The sequence below is a fragment of the Hoplias malabaricus genome, chromosome 18 (assembly GCF_029633855.1).
Source record: "Hoplias malabaricus isolate fHopMal1 chromosome 18, fHopMal1.hap1, whole genome shotgun sequence".
NCBI lineage: Eukaryota > Metazoa > Chordata > Actinopteri > Characiformes > Erythrinidae > Hoplias > Hoplias malabaricus.
Genome location: NC_089817.1, coordinates 19,346,179 through 19,361,890, shown reverse-complemented (window position 1 = coordinate 19,361,890; position 15,712 = coordinate 19,346,179). Strand labels below are relative to the sequence as shown.

Here is a 15,712-nt window from a genome sequence, read left to right as displayed (position 1 = left end):
TTTTGCAGTAAAAGTAATAATTTTCCTTATGGAGAGCTTGGGGTCTAAAGAGACACTGCTCCAGCCTGAATAACTTCAAATCAGTAGGAGGTATCAACTCCAAATGTTACCTAATGTAAGTAGACCCTCGAGACAATTTTAAAAAGAAAAAAGTAATGGGACTCATGAACTCTTCAGTTTATAATCACAAATTTTTTTTTTTTTTTTTCAAAAATAAGACAAGCGCCTACATTTTTTTGTGGTTTTCATAAGCTTTTGACCACTTCAAGTGGTTTCTTTTACAAATTTGAAGGGTTTTCTGTAAAAATAAATCATAATGTCTCTAGTTTATTCACTGCCTGAGGAATGGGAATATCGGCCATTGGCCAGTACTGCTGTCTAAGCATCGGCATCAGCCATCAAAAAACCCATTTCGGTTGATCACTATTCCCCAGATATCCTGGCAGAAGCTTTGAAACCCTAAAAATGGTATTCAGGACAGCCCTACCATAAAGCCTTCTTTTAATGCTGATGATTTTGGTATATAGCCAGTGAAAACCCAAAAGTCATTAGTTCAGAAAATTACAATTATCAAAGCAAAACACTTGCAAAAGTTTCCTAAACCTTTAAAATGGTCCCTTAGTTAGCCATGTCATAGACCTGTCGAGTCTCAAAACAGCACAGACATAATGAGTTTAATATTTCCAGGAGTCACATTTATACAGCTTCATACTGACATGAACAATATCAAACTGATTTAGAACTACTAAAAATTGTCTTATCTTGTTTGTTTTATTTAAAAAAAAACACCTTTATACAAATTTCCACGTGTTTTATTTTTGTCATAAACGAGAGATGGGAACCTGGTTTCAGGAGTTTCACAGGTTTTTTGTTTCCCAGTATTTTTTACAAAATGGAAATCCTTTGACCTGGCCATTTCCACCTCCTAAACACCTCAAATAAAAAAAAATGCTTTGGACCATAGTCCGGAGATTATATTCAGCAGCCTGAGTGACGTAAATGTCACATGAATTCCAACCTGGCCTTTCCACAGATGGACATGGATCATATAAAAGTAGCCAAAATATGATGTGAAAAAGTTAGATTCAATGCGATTTGTGCTGTTCACACAGCCAAATGAACGACACATCTGTGTCACGTATGACTGTGCCTCTACCTGCTATGTGAACATAGCCTTAGTATTCCTTTCCCAGAATATGCCAAGCAAGTAAATAACAGATGTTTAAGCCATATTACATTTGATTTGATTTGCTGCTTTTGGGAATTTGCAAATACCGTTTTCAAACATAAGTTTAAATAAAAACAGGACAAGGGGCAAATATCTTTACATATATTTATGCATAAACTGTTCAATATACTGACGTTCTTTACCATAATAGAGTGTGTACATCATTAAGCTTAAAGGCCTATTAAAGTACTGGGGGTGTTTTAAAAAATAAAAAATAAAAAAAACCCCACACAATTAAATTGTTAATCGCAATTACTTGTATGACAAATAATCGTCAGTTAAAATATTGTGATCGTGAAAGCTCTACCATGTCATCTACTTCTGTTGGTCCACTATGTTATATCAAGTCCAAATTCAGCGCTGCGGTATGCCAGGAATTTGTAGAGCACTTCATGCTTCCCTCTGCTGACAAGCTTTCTGGAGATGTGAATTTCATTTACCAGCAGGACTTGGCAATTTTCCACTCTGCCAAATGTACCAATACCTGGAATATGTAATATTCTAATTTTCTGAGATAATGACTTATTGGCTTTTTATTGGCTGTAAGCCATAATCATCAACATTAAAAGAAATAGTTCACTCTGTTTGTAATTAATCTATATAATAAGTTTCACTTTTTGAATTTAATTACAGAAATAAATTAACTTGATTATATAGTTAATGAGATGCAAATGTAGTTCCTAAGCAGATTTTTATTTTGTAGATTTTTACCTTGACTAAATGGTTAGCTAACCTCCAAGTCATGCTGCCAAAAATAAAAACTTCACAAACAATGGAGCAACATAAGTTGGATATTACACAAAATGGTGAACCCCTCAAGAAAACTGTAAAATTATTTCTCTTACTTACTGAATCTAAAGAATTACATTTTGGTTTTAGCTAGAATTTTAACCTGGCCAGGGTGTGTTCCTGTCCTGTGCCCAGTAATACCAGCTAAGCTCTGGACACACCTCAACCCTGAATAGGATAAAGCAGTTATGAAAATGAATGAATGAACACACATTTGCTGACATCAAGACAGCCCGTTATAAAATATATTTTTGAAAGAAGGCATATATGTATCTTGTTGTATGTTTCGTAGTGTAGTCAACCAATTACGTTGTTATTCTATGGATAACATTGATTATAAGAAGGAAGATAGTCCTTAAATAAATTAAGTTCTGTAACAGTGCATTTATTCAAAGGTTCTATTTGGAAGTATTTAGGCTGTTCATATTCTCAGTAGATCATATGTTTAAAAAAATAAATAATTAGTAAGTTTGTTGCATTTGTTTTGCACTTATACATTCAAGACAGGAATTTTCTTGCTCGTTAGCAAAAGCTCAACCCTCCCACTGCTTGCGGTGTGGGCATTTGTTTGGGTGTGTATGTATGTTTCTTGATAGCAGTCATTTATGCTTGTGCACATACAGAGCTCAATAACACCTCCCACACAGCTCCACAAAGTACAAAAAACAGACACACTTGAACTTGATACCCTTGTTCTCTCACTGTTTTCATCCATCTCAACTCCTCAAAACTTCTTTACTTTCAGTTCAGTTGGTGTTAATAAGATAAATCTCACAGAAGGAGGAACAAGAGCCAAGAAGAGTTACTAATTTTGTCCCTCCTCATATGTATTGTAGAAAACTTGCATTTTTGTTTTTGATTGTTTTCTTTGAAATACAATTGACAGCTGCCCCATAACTTTTAATTATTTAAATATTTATCACACACACGTTAGCATGCTTGGAGTGTTGTAGAGGTCAGCCAGAGTTGTTTATAAGACTTGCACAGGATTAGCCACACATGACCATCGTTCATGGCAAAGAAGTGATTTAGAAGTGACCTTGGATATTCGGCCACATCAGCATAAGCAAACTCTCTCTCTCTCTCTCTCTCTCTCTCTCTCTCTCTCACACACACAGAGTTCTAAATCTTGCTTCTGTTTCTTCACTTTCAAATATTTCTGGGCCCATTTTTCTGTCTAGGTTATACAATAAAATGATTTCTTATCGTCACTGTTCACAGATAAACAAAGGTCATTTTCTCATTGGCTTCCCTGTGTGCATGTTCTTAAATAATCATTTTTATAAATTTGGCTTTATTTTATAATAAATCTTTAAGTAAAAAATGCTTAACCCATCATAAATGATTGTCTATTAATGTATGTCTATTTTCATACATGTGTTTTTTGTTTTTATTTTTAACTCTTATTATTTCTTTTAGCTCAATAAAAGATTTATCCTGAGTTTTCTTCATACTCATGGAAAGCTCTTCACTAAAGTAGGGTAAGTTTATACATGTTTGTTTTAAAAAATATTTTAAAAAATGGCCCCATAACGCTTTATTATATTATTATTATTATATTATTTTGTTTATAAGCTGAAATTAAATATCTGGAAGTGCACCAATTATTACATATTACTACAGTGCTAAGGAAATTTATAGACCAACTTTATTTTTTCATTTTACATTTAAAGACGAACCTTTGCAAGAATATTTTATATAAAAAATATGTCAAATACAACAAATCTTTGAACATACAAAATAGTTTTATATTTATACGTACTTAATTTTTCTGATCTTTAATTTACTCAGCTGCTATGTTAAAGCTTTCATTCTTCCAAAACAGTGATTTACAGCCGTGCACTTCCAATTAAGTGCTTAATATTTGCACTGCGAAAAAAACGCTAAACAACTGGATACAATTTTTCTTTGCACTCACCTCAAAATGCAGAACTGATGAGCAAGAATTCATTAATATGCATTAACGTACAAGGTTTTTAATGTTTTTTTCGTTTGCTTTGGGCATTTTATAGCTATTAGGAAATTGTACTCGTTGAGACATTATATCACAAATAATGTTTCACCAATGAATGAGTTATGAATTTTGTACGATCCTCAGGATGGAGAGCTTTTCTGTGGTGGCCAGCCGTGTGTTGCAGGAGTTTCGGGCTTTACTCCAGCACAGCCCCTGCCCCCTGGGTAGCACACGCATGCTGCAGATCATGACTATCAACATGTTTACCATTCACTATGCTCAAACAAGGGGTATTCCATAAAATCATTAGTTATATCCAAGTCATATCAGAGTGTTTCTCTGTTTAAATGATTAAACACCCACTGCCTCTCTCTCTGTCTATGTTAGCTGAAGGGCAAGGAGAAACTCGTTCAGTACTGGAGGAACAGGCAACATCTCTGGGCTTGGCAATGTTTGGGCTTCTGGTGCAACGTTGTAGTGAAATTTTAAAAGAGACTCCGGCAGGTAATTACCAATGTTAGATTGAAATTTCATCAGTATCCATTTTTTTGCTATGGGTGGATGTAATGCAAAAAAAAAAAAAAAACTCAAGTTATATGCTTGTTATATAGTTTTCCCAGCATTTATAGTATGTAAATTAAAATTAATACCTGTTACTGATATCTAATAAATAAACTGTTTCTGTCTTATGGCTTAATTTAATCGCATTGGTAGCAAAGTTTAGAAAATTAAAAAGGTGAATTAGTAAAGCATAGTTATAGTACACCATTAAAAGCAGAATTACTAAACTGTATATAGCCCAAATTTGTTATTTGTATATAATATAACATTACAAAACACGCTGCAGATATTGAATAATTTAGTATCAACTCTGACACACACAATTTATGGATGAATGCATATTGTCACAATAATTTTACATTGATTTCTTTACTTAGTTGTTTTATTAATTCATTTAGGATTGTTTTTATTTTTATTTATCTGTGTTGGCATTAAACTTAACATGATATTTTGCTAACAAAATAAACATATAAAATGTATGAATGAGAATTAAAAAATTAATAATAGTAATTTAATACCGGCAACATGTATAAAAACATTTGGGACAGTACCATGTTTACCACTGTGTTGAAACATCTCTTCATTTAACAACATTCTGTAATGGTTTTGGAACTATGAAAACCTATGGCTGTAGTTCTAAAAGTGAAATAATATTTGAGTCTGTCTTGGTATAATATTATACTTGCTCAACATTTTGAATTGTGCTCAGTCACTGTTGACTTGTGTTTGTTTTTAAATCAGAACCCATCCCTCTAGAAGAGTTTGATGAGTGTGATGTGGAAGAGGAGCGCATGGTGCGAGTGTCCTCTTTTCCATCGGATCTACGAGAACTTGTCCCTAGTGTTAAAGTTTGGTCAGACTGGATGTTGGGCTACCCAGAACAATGGAACCCTCCACCTTGCAATATTGAGTAAGTGCTGATTGCAAAATATTGAACTATAAAGGCATGTAGTGTGTAAATGTATTCACTTGTGAATAGTAGTTATGTGACTGTAATATTGTGTGTCTCAAGTGGAAGTCCAGATGTGTGGCTGTGCCTGGCAGAACTGTGTAACATTTTGGCACGTGTTTATCATGGCGAGACTCCACTCTATAAGGCAGATGGTGATGGAGAGGGGGATGAAGAGCTCCAGCTGTTGGTACTGGAGGAAGATCGAATGCTTGCTGGATTTGTTCCCCTTCTGGCTGCTCCTCAAGAGCCATGTTATACAGACTTCCAGACAGACATTGTGAGTCCTAATACACATGTAGACACACAAGCTATAATCTTCAGTTGGTTGATGTTGACACATACAGACTTACATGAATAACATGATAAATATGCATATTGTAGATATCCTAAGTAGCTACTAATGCTACATTCAGCTTGTCTCTGTTTTGTTAGAAAAAATTGTTTTCCATTAGCAGGAAACACATCAGAACTTTTCAATGTTCGGTGATCAAGTTGGGTACACTCCAGACCTATTGTCATAATGGCAGAAGAAAGAAGCCGATTTTTAGTGGCCGATGGCCGATATGTAAAGCCGATATTCCCATCCCTCAGGCAGTGAATAAACTAGAGGCATTATCATGATTTATTTTTATAGAAAATCCTTCAAATTTGTAAAAGAAACCATTTAGAGGTCCTGAAATATATATGAAGTGGTCAACAGGTTATGAAAACCACCAAAAATGTAGGTGCTTGTCTTATTTTTGAAAAATGTATGATATGTACACATTACTCAAATATGGCGCCATGAAAAATCTGAAAATCTGCACTGTCACTAATATTTTTTTTATAACAATTTCCAATAACATAGCAAAAATACTTATTTATCGAGTGGGATTATATATAAAATGATTAAATCAATGAAAATCAGTGACTTTAAGCTTTAATTTGGTACATTAACTGTTGACTTTGGACCTGTAGTACTTGAGATATACTGACGGATATAACAATTAGTGATTTTTTTTTATTTTTTTATAGGCGCCGCCGACCAATGAGAGAAATAAGAGGCTAAATAATGCTGGGTTTCTAGGTTACAACTATCAACCTCAGTCGTTTATGACAGCAGATTATTGAGTTTATGTAACAAAGAATAGGCAGTAACAAATAGTGTGCGCTGAAGAAGAGAAAATAATTCATACCGTTTTCTCTGATGAGATGGCATGCAGCTGCAGGTTGGAGGCTTGTACTCCTGTACTTGTGCTCTAACAGCCAGACAGCCCATAACAGCCCATAGAATTGTAAATATCAGCCTTTTGTGCTAATATATCGGCCAATGCCGATTATATAAAAAATGCCAAAAATCGTCCCGATTAATCGGCCGGCCGATATATTGGTCGATCACTAATTACCATATAATTACCAGCAGAGTTGAATTTTATTCTATTACTATTGAATAATTGAAGATACACTATGCACAGATTAGGATTGGGTGGTATAATAACAATACTGTGGTATTTAAAAATGTGGACAGCATTTCAAAATAATGATGTGTGTGTGGTGTGTCAAATTTCTGTTCTGTCTCTTAAAGTACAAAGTAGGTGTGAGCGCTAAAAATATCGTTCATGATAATACCGGTATCGCTTGCGATATTGTGATACTGCGTAAGCGCGAGCTTCTAACATATGCACGTGAACGTGACTTCAGCTCAAGCTAAAGCTGGGGGATTTATCAATACATTCCATATTATTTTTTACATGATTTTGAAAATGACCATATTTGTTATATTGAGTATGCCAAGGATATGCAGGTTTCCATCAAAGTACATTTAAAACAATGCACAAATGTCCTGTTCAGCTCTCTGTTTCTCTCTCTCTCTCTCTCTCTCTCTCTCTCTCTCTCTCTCTCTCTCTCGTGCACCCATCTACTCATGTGTGTGCACACACGCTCGCACACACATACAGAAACACGCACACACCATGCTGTCCTGCTATTGTTTGTGTATGCACTGGAGCAGTTCTCAGCACATTTATTATGTGCACTCAGGTCTACCTCTGTAACTGTAAGTCAGTCAAAATAGAACAAAAATGAAACCGGTGGCGAAGCTTTAATTCCAAAAAACAGCGCTGTTAAGACCATGACTTGTTTGAGACACGCTGCTCTCCCTCAGCTGGAGCGAGGGGCAGATACTCCACGGCTCCCAAACAGAGAATGCGCTTCTCATTGGTCATCACATTTTATTTAGACAGTCAGCAGCCAGACATAGCTGTCCGTCATTTAGTGCTGCAGCCAATGGAGTCACAGTCGCACCTACAGGGGTTTGTTGGTTTTGTGGCGACACTGAGACAAACAGGTCAGTGCTTACAAAATAAATAAATAAAATAAAAATCTTATTTTAGCACCGTGTCTCAAAGAATCTGTGATGGCAATACAACTGACTGACTTATAGAATCAAAGTAATTATTTATACAACAGATAAAAGGCTATAACATTAAAAATAATATTAAATTATGTAAATTAACTGTTTGTGAAGACACCATTTGTTTACTTTGTTAAAAAAATATTATACAGCAGCTTGAATGCAGGTAGTTTGTTTCTTAATACGAATTTACTTGAAGTGTGCACTGTGTAACACTATCTATGAAAATCTAAGTATCAGATTGGGACAGTATCAGGAGATGCTCATTATTTAAAGGCTGGTATCGGGACACTTTCTTAGATGTACAGTTTGATAATTACAGTTAGACAACTGTAGATAACAGCATGTTCTTTTTGGTGTTAAAAATAAACACTAATACTTTGACATTATATTTTGTTATGGTTTTCATAATATTGTATTTTATTTCACCATTTGTTTAAGCATATTGAAATATGAGTTTTTTGGTCATATCGCCCAGTCCTAGAACAAAGCCAAAGACTTCATTTAGGTGTGTTTAAGAAAGCCACAGGGAGGGCACACTGTGGGAGCTCACTGACTGGTGATGGCACATTCTGAAATGGGTGGGGAAAAATCAAACACCCAGTAATATTTACATTACAAATATTTTTTCCACATTTGTGAATTTAAATTGTTGTTGTTTTAAATTTGAGCAGTCCAGTACATTTGTGGATTTGAATGTAGTTGCTCAAATGCAGTTACAAATTCCGTTACATCTGTATTGTTCTTTGTGACCCTTTATTAACTCCATAGTTTTGAGCCTCATTTCCCAGGAAAATCATCTGCTGTGATGTGGTAAACCACAAGTGCCTGTTAGCTGGGCAGCTATGCTTCTAGACGGTGTAGAGCCTGTATTATTTCACAAATTTTCAGTCTTTTCCTTTCCTCCAGCACCAATTACTGAAATTTGCTCTCTCAGAAATGGGTTTTTATCATCAATACATCTGTCAGTGTGCGCTGTCAGCCTGTGTTGAGCTGAACTCCACAGCACCAAAAACACTTCACTCTACATACGTTCACAGATATAGTGCACACCCTAACCACACGGTAATACCGTATACTGTGTTAATAGTTTTAGACTGTATGACAGGTTGAAAAATGTGGATGCAGCCCATCACTAGCACAGATATGTTACAATGATAACATTCAGCTTTTGTTTAAGTTGGGGTTACCCTGGATGGATGTTAGACAGATTTTAATCCTAATTTCCAGTCAGGTTTTTAGACTGTGTTAGTTGACTCTAGCTTTGGTGAACTCGTCAGAAAGGCAGTAACTGTCAGTGTGTCCAGTGTGTTGGTGTGGTTAATAGAAACAGATGAGCTTTAAGAGATTATGATAAATTACTTCTACAACATTCCACATATTTATATCTGAGCATGCAGTAAAATGTTAATGTTGCACGGAGGTTGACTGAACACCATGGCGGATGCTTTTTAAGCCGTAGTGATGAAAACTGATGGACATGACTGTGTCTCAATATTGCTGTCAGTTCTCTGAACAACTTGAGCCTTTTTAGCTCATGCTTATACAATGTCATTAACGTGCATACCTTAGGGTCTTAGGATTCAGGGCAGGGTTTGGGACAGGGTGAGACAGCTCTGTGATTGGCATCTGTGAGAAATGTGAGCTGTGTTCTAAGATTTATTAATGTTGCATTTAGTCAATCTGAGAAAGTGCAATTCTCCTAAGAAAACTAGAACTGGCCTAAATTCCTATTTTTGAGATTTTAATTTAAAGATTTTTTTTTTAAAGCTGAATTTTATTAAATCTAAATATTTTAAATATACTCAGTTCTGGTAATTACAATTAAAATTCAAATACTTATGTCAGTGATCTAGCTCCATAGTTTTCAGAGTATAAATGTATGTAGGTAATTAGTTGATGTGGTGAGGTTCATTTTTTTCTGTTGTATAAAGTTTTCAACTATAGATTGGTCAAAAATTATCCAAAGTGTGTAGTCAAATTAAAATGATACTTAAAAAAACCCACAAGGCTAAAGGTGGTAAAATTAATAATGTGTGTAATATCAGCATTTAAATAACCACATTATTAGTAAATATCGGTTTGTGCCCCTATAATATGACATTTGGGTAAAACTCATCCACGTTCTTTGCAGTGGTGCATGTGGAAATATTTGTGTGTTTGGATTTGTAGGCCATGGCAGCTGACTGTAAAAGAGTGACTGTGCTGAAATACTTCCTGGAGGCTCTGTGTGGTCAGGAAGAGCCATTGCTGGCTTTTAAAGGAGGAAAATACATTTCCATTGCAGTACCCCCTACTCTCAGCCACCAAGAAGAAAAGAGTCAGTCACAGACCCATGAGCAGAGCCAGGTGATAATTGACCTGTATTTCTCTGTTACATCTCATATACTGCCTAGTGACTTCTGCCATAAACCAAATCTGTGCATGTGGATTTAGGATGACAGTGTGAGAGTGGAGGAGTCATCTTTGTCTGCATCAGAGGGAGAGATGGAGTGTGATGGAAGTGAGGATGACATTCGAGAGCTAAGAGCGCGACGTCATGCTCTAGCCCATAAACTGGCACAGCAGCAGAAACGTAGAGACAAAATCCAGGTACTAAAGACACGAATACAATTACACTACTTGAGTTGCACTGGGATCACTTTGCATGCTTTTTACAAAGGGATTGTATATAACCTTAATATTTGAGCTAGCTGACTGAGTCATGTGATTTATTTTAGGCTGTGCTGCAGACAGGAGTTCAGTTGGAGCTGGAGATAAGACCTTTCTACCTTGTCCCTGACACTAACTGTTTCATCGACCACCTGGAGGGCCTGAGAAAGCTACTCACCTGTGGTTCATATATACTGGTGGTGCCTCTGATAGGTACAACAGATATTTGCCTCTTTCTGTCATTATATGTTATTTTCTCTCATACATGAATAGTTTTCTAGAGCTATGGTTGTCAAAGCTGTCCTCAAGAACTCCCTGTCTATGGGAAGTAGAGACTGAGCAAAATTCTGATCTAGATGAACCATACTGCCATTTAACTTTTTTACAGTAGGAGTACAATTTAGTGGAAATAATGTAAATAATTAATAGCCTTATAATAATAATTATAATTATTATATAATAATATTCAGTATTGTCTGTTTTAAAAGTAATCATTTGTTTATTGTATTTTTTATGATCCACTTAGATGTATCTAATACTTTAACTTCAGTTAACAAATCCTCTTGGACCCTGACAGGGATCTTTAAAGAAGTGGACTCAATGACTGTTCTGGGGAGGGTTTGGAATAGGAAAGTGAGAGCAGGTTTTCAGTTTGTGTTGCTTTTCTGATTTAATCCCCTAAAAGTCCCTTACCAGTGAAATGTGCTTTCCTCTTACTCACCACCAAAATTGCTACAATGCCAATAAAACACCTGCGGTCATAAGCTATACAAAATAATTAGCAACTAATTTACTACACATACCTAATTTGAGACATTTGTAAACATTATAACATAGATATTTACTCTGGCGAGAATGCTAGGAACTTAGCTTGACTTTGCTTTTCAGCTCAGCTCTCTTCACCACAACGGACCGGTACAGTCTGCATTTCAAGACCTGGAGATACTCTAACTCCTCCACTTGAGGCAGGAGCTCAGTTCCCATCTGGAGAGAGCACTCCACACTTTTCTGACTGAGTACCATAGTCTCAGATTTGGAGGTGCTGACTCTCATCCCCGCTGCTTCACACTCTGCTGCAAACTGGTCCAGCAAGAGCTGGAGGTCTCAGATTAATAATGCCAACAGGGCCACATTATCTGCAAATAGCAGACATGGGATCCTTAGACAAGCAAACCGGGCATCTTCCGCCACTTGGCTATGCAGAAAAATTCTGTCCATAAATGTTATGAACAGAATTGCTGACAACAGGCAGTCCTGACTGAGTCCAACCTCAGCTAGAAACCAGTTTGACTTACTGTCAGCAATGCAAACCAAGCTCCTGTTCTGTTTATATAGGGACTGGATAGCGTGTAGCAATGAGCCCAGTGACCCATACTTCCAGAACACACCCCACAGAATACCCAGAAGCACATGGACGAATCCCTTCTGCAGATCCACAACGCACATGCAGACTGGTTGAGCAAATTCCCATGCACCCTCCAGAGCTGGCCCAATTTTCCTTGACCAAGACAGAATCTGCATTGTTTCTCTTGGATCTGTCAGCTGGACTCTCTTTCCAGTACCTCTGTATAGACCTTACTGGGGAGGCTGAGGAGTTTGATCCCCTATAGATTTTTAAAAAGGCAAACAACCACTCCTGTCTGCCAATCCAGAGGCACAGCCACGGATGCCCATGCAATGTTGCAAAGACGTGCCACCCAGGACAGCCACAAAACATCTAGAGCCTTTAGGAACTCTGGACAGATCTTATCTATCCCCTGGGCCTTACCACCAAGGACTACCTCCACCTGAATGATAGTTGTGCCCTCCCCATACTCTCCTTCCTGTGTAGAAGACATGCTGGTGGGATTGAGAAGATTCCTTCCACCACTCAATTTACCCAGCCATCCCCACCGTATACTGTGTTGGTGGAAAACTGCTTTCCTCTCCTGAGCCTGCCAGTTTTCCAGATTATTCTTGGAGCTGAGTGAAAGTCATTTTCCACTTTCCAAAATTTCTTTCTTCTCCCACACGAGTTTTTGCCTCTAGGCTTATGAAGGCAAGCAAATGCCACCACCAGGTTAAGGTGGTGATCCAAGTTGGGGAAATATTATTGATTTGACATTTTTAGCCATGAAGATGCAAAATATTAAGCAGCCATATAACAGTAGTGTTTTCAGTTTCGGCTCTGATCTTGTACAGTGATTTGAAGCGAAGCATATTGCAAGCTTAGTATTACAATAGAAGTATGAAATATGTTGAGAACATTAATGCTATTTATTAACTAAGCTTAATAAATTATTGATATTTTGATATTTTTGGATTAAATGTCATTTTGTATTCATAACACCCCGTGTTCCACTTGTGGTGTGTCTTTAGTGATTACAGAGCTTGATGGTTTAGCCAAGGGTCAGGAGAGCCATAATGGAGACTCTGCTGTTGGAGGTGGGGCTGCTCATGCCAAGCTTGTACAGGAGTGCGCTAAAGCAGCCGTGGCCTTCCTAGAGAAGGGCTTTGAGGCCCGAGAGCCAGGTCTGAGAGCACTTACAAGCAGGGGGAGCCAGCTAGAATCCATTGCTTTTCGCAGTGAGGATACGTCTGGACAAAAGGTGTGAATGTTCCCTTGTTGCTTTAGCAGTGTAATTTATATTATCAATAGTGTGATTTATAGTACTCTACAACCCTGGATTGTAAATATACTCTCAGGAAATATACTCTATTTACATTCTGGTTCACTTTTACATTAGACATTTTTATGTTTTACACATCTCTTAAGGTTGTTTGGAGGCAGAAAACATTTAGTAAAATTGAATATTTTCTCCAGGGAAACAATGATGATGTGATTCTGTCCTGCTGCCTGCATTACTGTCAAGACAAGGCTAAGGACTTCATGCCTGCTCAGAGAGGTTGGATCATTTCCTGTTCATTTAAACCATCAAATAACTCAGCACAGCTTTTGGTTTGAATTCCACTAAGGCCATGGTTAATTGTTTTTTTCTGATTTTTAGGTTTTTTGTTTTTGTGTTGGAGATGTGTTCTTGACAGAGTCAATATTTTTCCTTTCTCAGATGGCCCTATTCGGCTGCGTAGGGAGGTAGTTCTACTCACAGATGACCGGAATCTGCGCTTGAAGGCCCTGACGAGGAATGTTCCTGTTAGAGACATCCCCGCTTTCCTGAGCTGGGCCAAAGTGGGCTGAAAAAAAGGGCCAGAGTTAGCACTGTAAAAACCACTTAACCTCCATCACAATGGAGTGAAAAGCAAGAACACTGCACATAGAGAGAGAGGCAGTGTGAGAGAGTAAAAGGGGAAACCAAATAGCTTTTTTGTCAGACCAAAAGAAGCATTGAATGAGAAATGAAACATTTTCAAAAAACGCCAGAAAGAGTCTTCTTCCCCTTAATAGCCGAACACCTGAAGAATAGCAGGAGAGAGTTTGAGAAGATTAAGGAAGGCTGAGCTGAACAGGGGATAGCACACTTTAGGTGCAGGGAATTGTTTGGAGATGCAGTTGCAGACTGTGTGTGTATGAACAAGTGAGCCTGAATGCTTGAGAGAAACACTGACATGCGTTCTCAGCTGTGCTGTGTAGTCTACCGTGTGTGTGCCAGCTAGCAATGATGAGCCTAAGGTAGTCCACAGAAGGAGAGGAGAGAGTTTGGATGAAGTCAGTCCAATGGTGGTATTCTTGCTGTGCGTGACTACTCGGGCACTCGCAGGGGCAGCCTGTGATGAGCATAGACCTCCAGTTATGTAAGTTACGTGGGGCAGGCAGATATTACTCTTGTCTTTTCTCTTGCTCACGTTCTATGGCCTGCAAGGCTTTACATGAGATTCTTTGCAGCATCTTTTATTGCCTCAGTAGTTGCTTCAGTTTGCTTTAAGTTTGAATGTTTGCAGTTTTGATTGGCTTTTGTGTTTATTGTTCTACCACATTCATTTAAATAGCAGTTCAAGCATCATGCCTAACATTAAGTGCTTTTTGCTTACTACAATATAGCTATCACTGATTCAAAACTTTCCTCTTAAGGTTCATACATGGATAAGTACAGACTTACTAAATGATTTGAAAAGCAAGGAAAAATGATTGATGTGGTACAGAATTAAAATGAATAAAAGGATGACGTTCTTTTTAGATTATATGCAGTTAAGGCTTTTTTTAAGGCTGTTTTTGTTTAGGTTATCTTATTGCCCATTACATTTCTTTCCCTCCAGCTGATTACTTCTTTAAAAACGTCTCTCGCAACACAATAAAATGAAAAGCACATGTAACTTTGATCAGAAAGGGTCCAAACTAAGCTTAAAATATACATCTTTGCCTGTTCTTTTGTGTTTTGTCTAGTTGAAAGCCTTTGTAGGCATGTTATATTAATGTTCCATGATAGGACATATTGCTGCTAATTGTCATAAAACAAACGCATGCTTAGCCAAGCTCTTTGGTGTTTTGTGACATCATAATGGGAAATTATATTTCAGTTTGTTTTAATCAGTTTTAAAATCTTCATCCCAAGTGGCACACATTTTAAAAGTAGCAAAAAAAAAAAAAACCCATTTCAGCCACTGCCCACATTTCACATTTAACCTAACTTTTTATTTTAATAAATTATCTGAGTTCAGATTGTCTGAGGTTTTATTCCTGTTAATTTTAACTTGTGCTCATAGGTTGCTCCTTTTTCATATTGGTATAGTGGATATAGAGGATTTAAAAGAAACACTATGTAATAATTCTACCTTAAAATTACAGCTTCAGAATCAGTGTTATGCTTTACTGACCTGCAATAGGGAGAGTAGATACTCTATTATTATTGCTACTGTTATTGTAACTTTTGGAGGAGAGTATGAATATTAATATTATCTAATACTTTCCTATGCTTGCTTTTCATCCTAAATTATAAATGTGAATGTGTTTATGTAGCTTGGGGGCACAGAAAAATAAGAGGGATCAAGATAGCCTGGCAAATCAGGCATCTCGTATTTGGACAGGTACAGTATTTGTGCTTCATTCCATAGAAACAAAAACAGCATTAGACTCAATAAATACAGAAAAAAAACACAAGCACTAAAATGATCTTTCTCCACCTGCTTAAAGTGTATGTGGAAATCATTGTATAATTATGAATTTAAAAATAAAAAATAAATACATACCAATAACAAAAGAACACAGCAATGAGTGCCAAAAAAGCAAGATTTATTATTAACTTCATA

The 15,712-nt window shown here is 36.8% G+C and overlaps 1 protein-coding gene across 2 annotated transcripts in view; it reads left to right on the top strand.

The window, feature by feature from the left end:
* Positions 1-15,526, top strand: part of smg6 (SMG6 nonsense mediated mRNA decay factor) — a 38,144-nt gene extending 22,618 nt beyond the window's left edge. For both annotated transcript variants that reach the window (XM_066651623.1, XM_066651622.1), the window contains exons 9-19: positions 3,437-3,498; positions 4,116-4,261; positions 4,359-4,475; positions 5,274-5,442; positions 5,545-5,761; positions 10,049-10,225; positions 10,313-10,468; positions 10,597-10,741; positions 12,887-13,116; positions 13,332-13,413; positions 13,576-15,526. In XM_066651623.1, the coding sequence (XP_066507720.1) occupies positions 3,437-3,498; positions 4,116-4,261; positions 4,359-4,475; positions 5,274-5,442; positions 5,545-5,761; positions 10,049-10,225; positions 10,313-10,468; positions 10,597-10,741; positions 12,887-13,116; positions 13,332-13,413; positions 13,576-13,706 (1,632 nt within the window). In that variant the 3' untranslated portion in view covers positions 13,707-15,526. The remainder of the gene's footprint in view (positions 1-3,436; positions 3,499-4,115; positions 4,262-4,358; positions 4,476-5,273; positions 5,443-5,544; positions 5,762-10,048; positions 10,226-10,312; positions 10,469-10,596; positions 10,742-12,886; positions 13,117-13,331; positions 13,414-13,575) is intronic.
* The last annotated feature ends 186 nt before the right edge of the window (positions 15,527-15,712 follow it).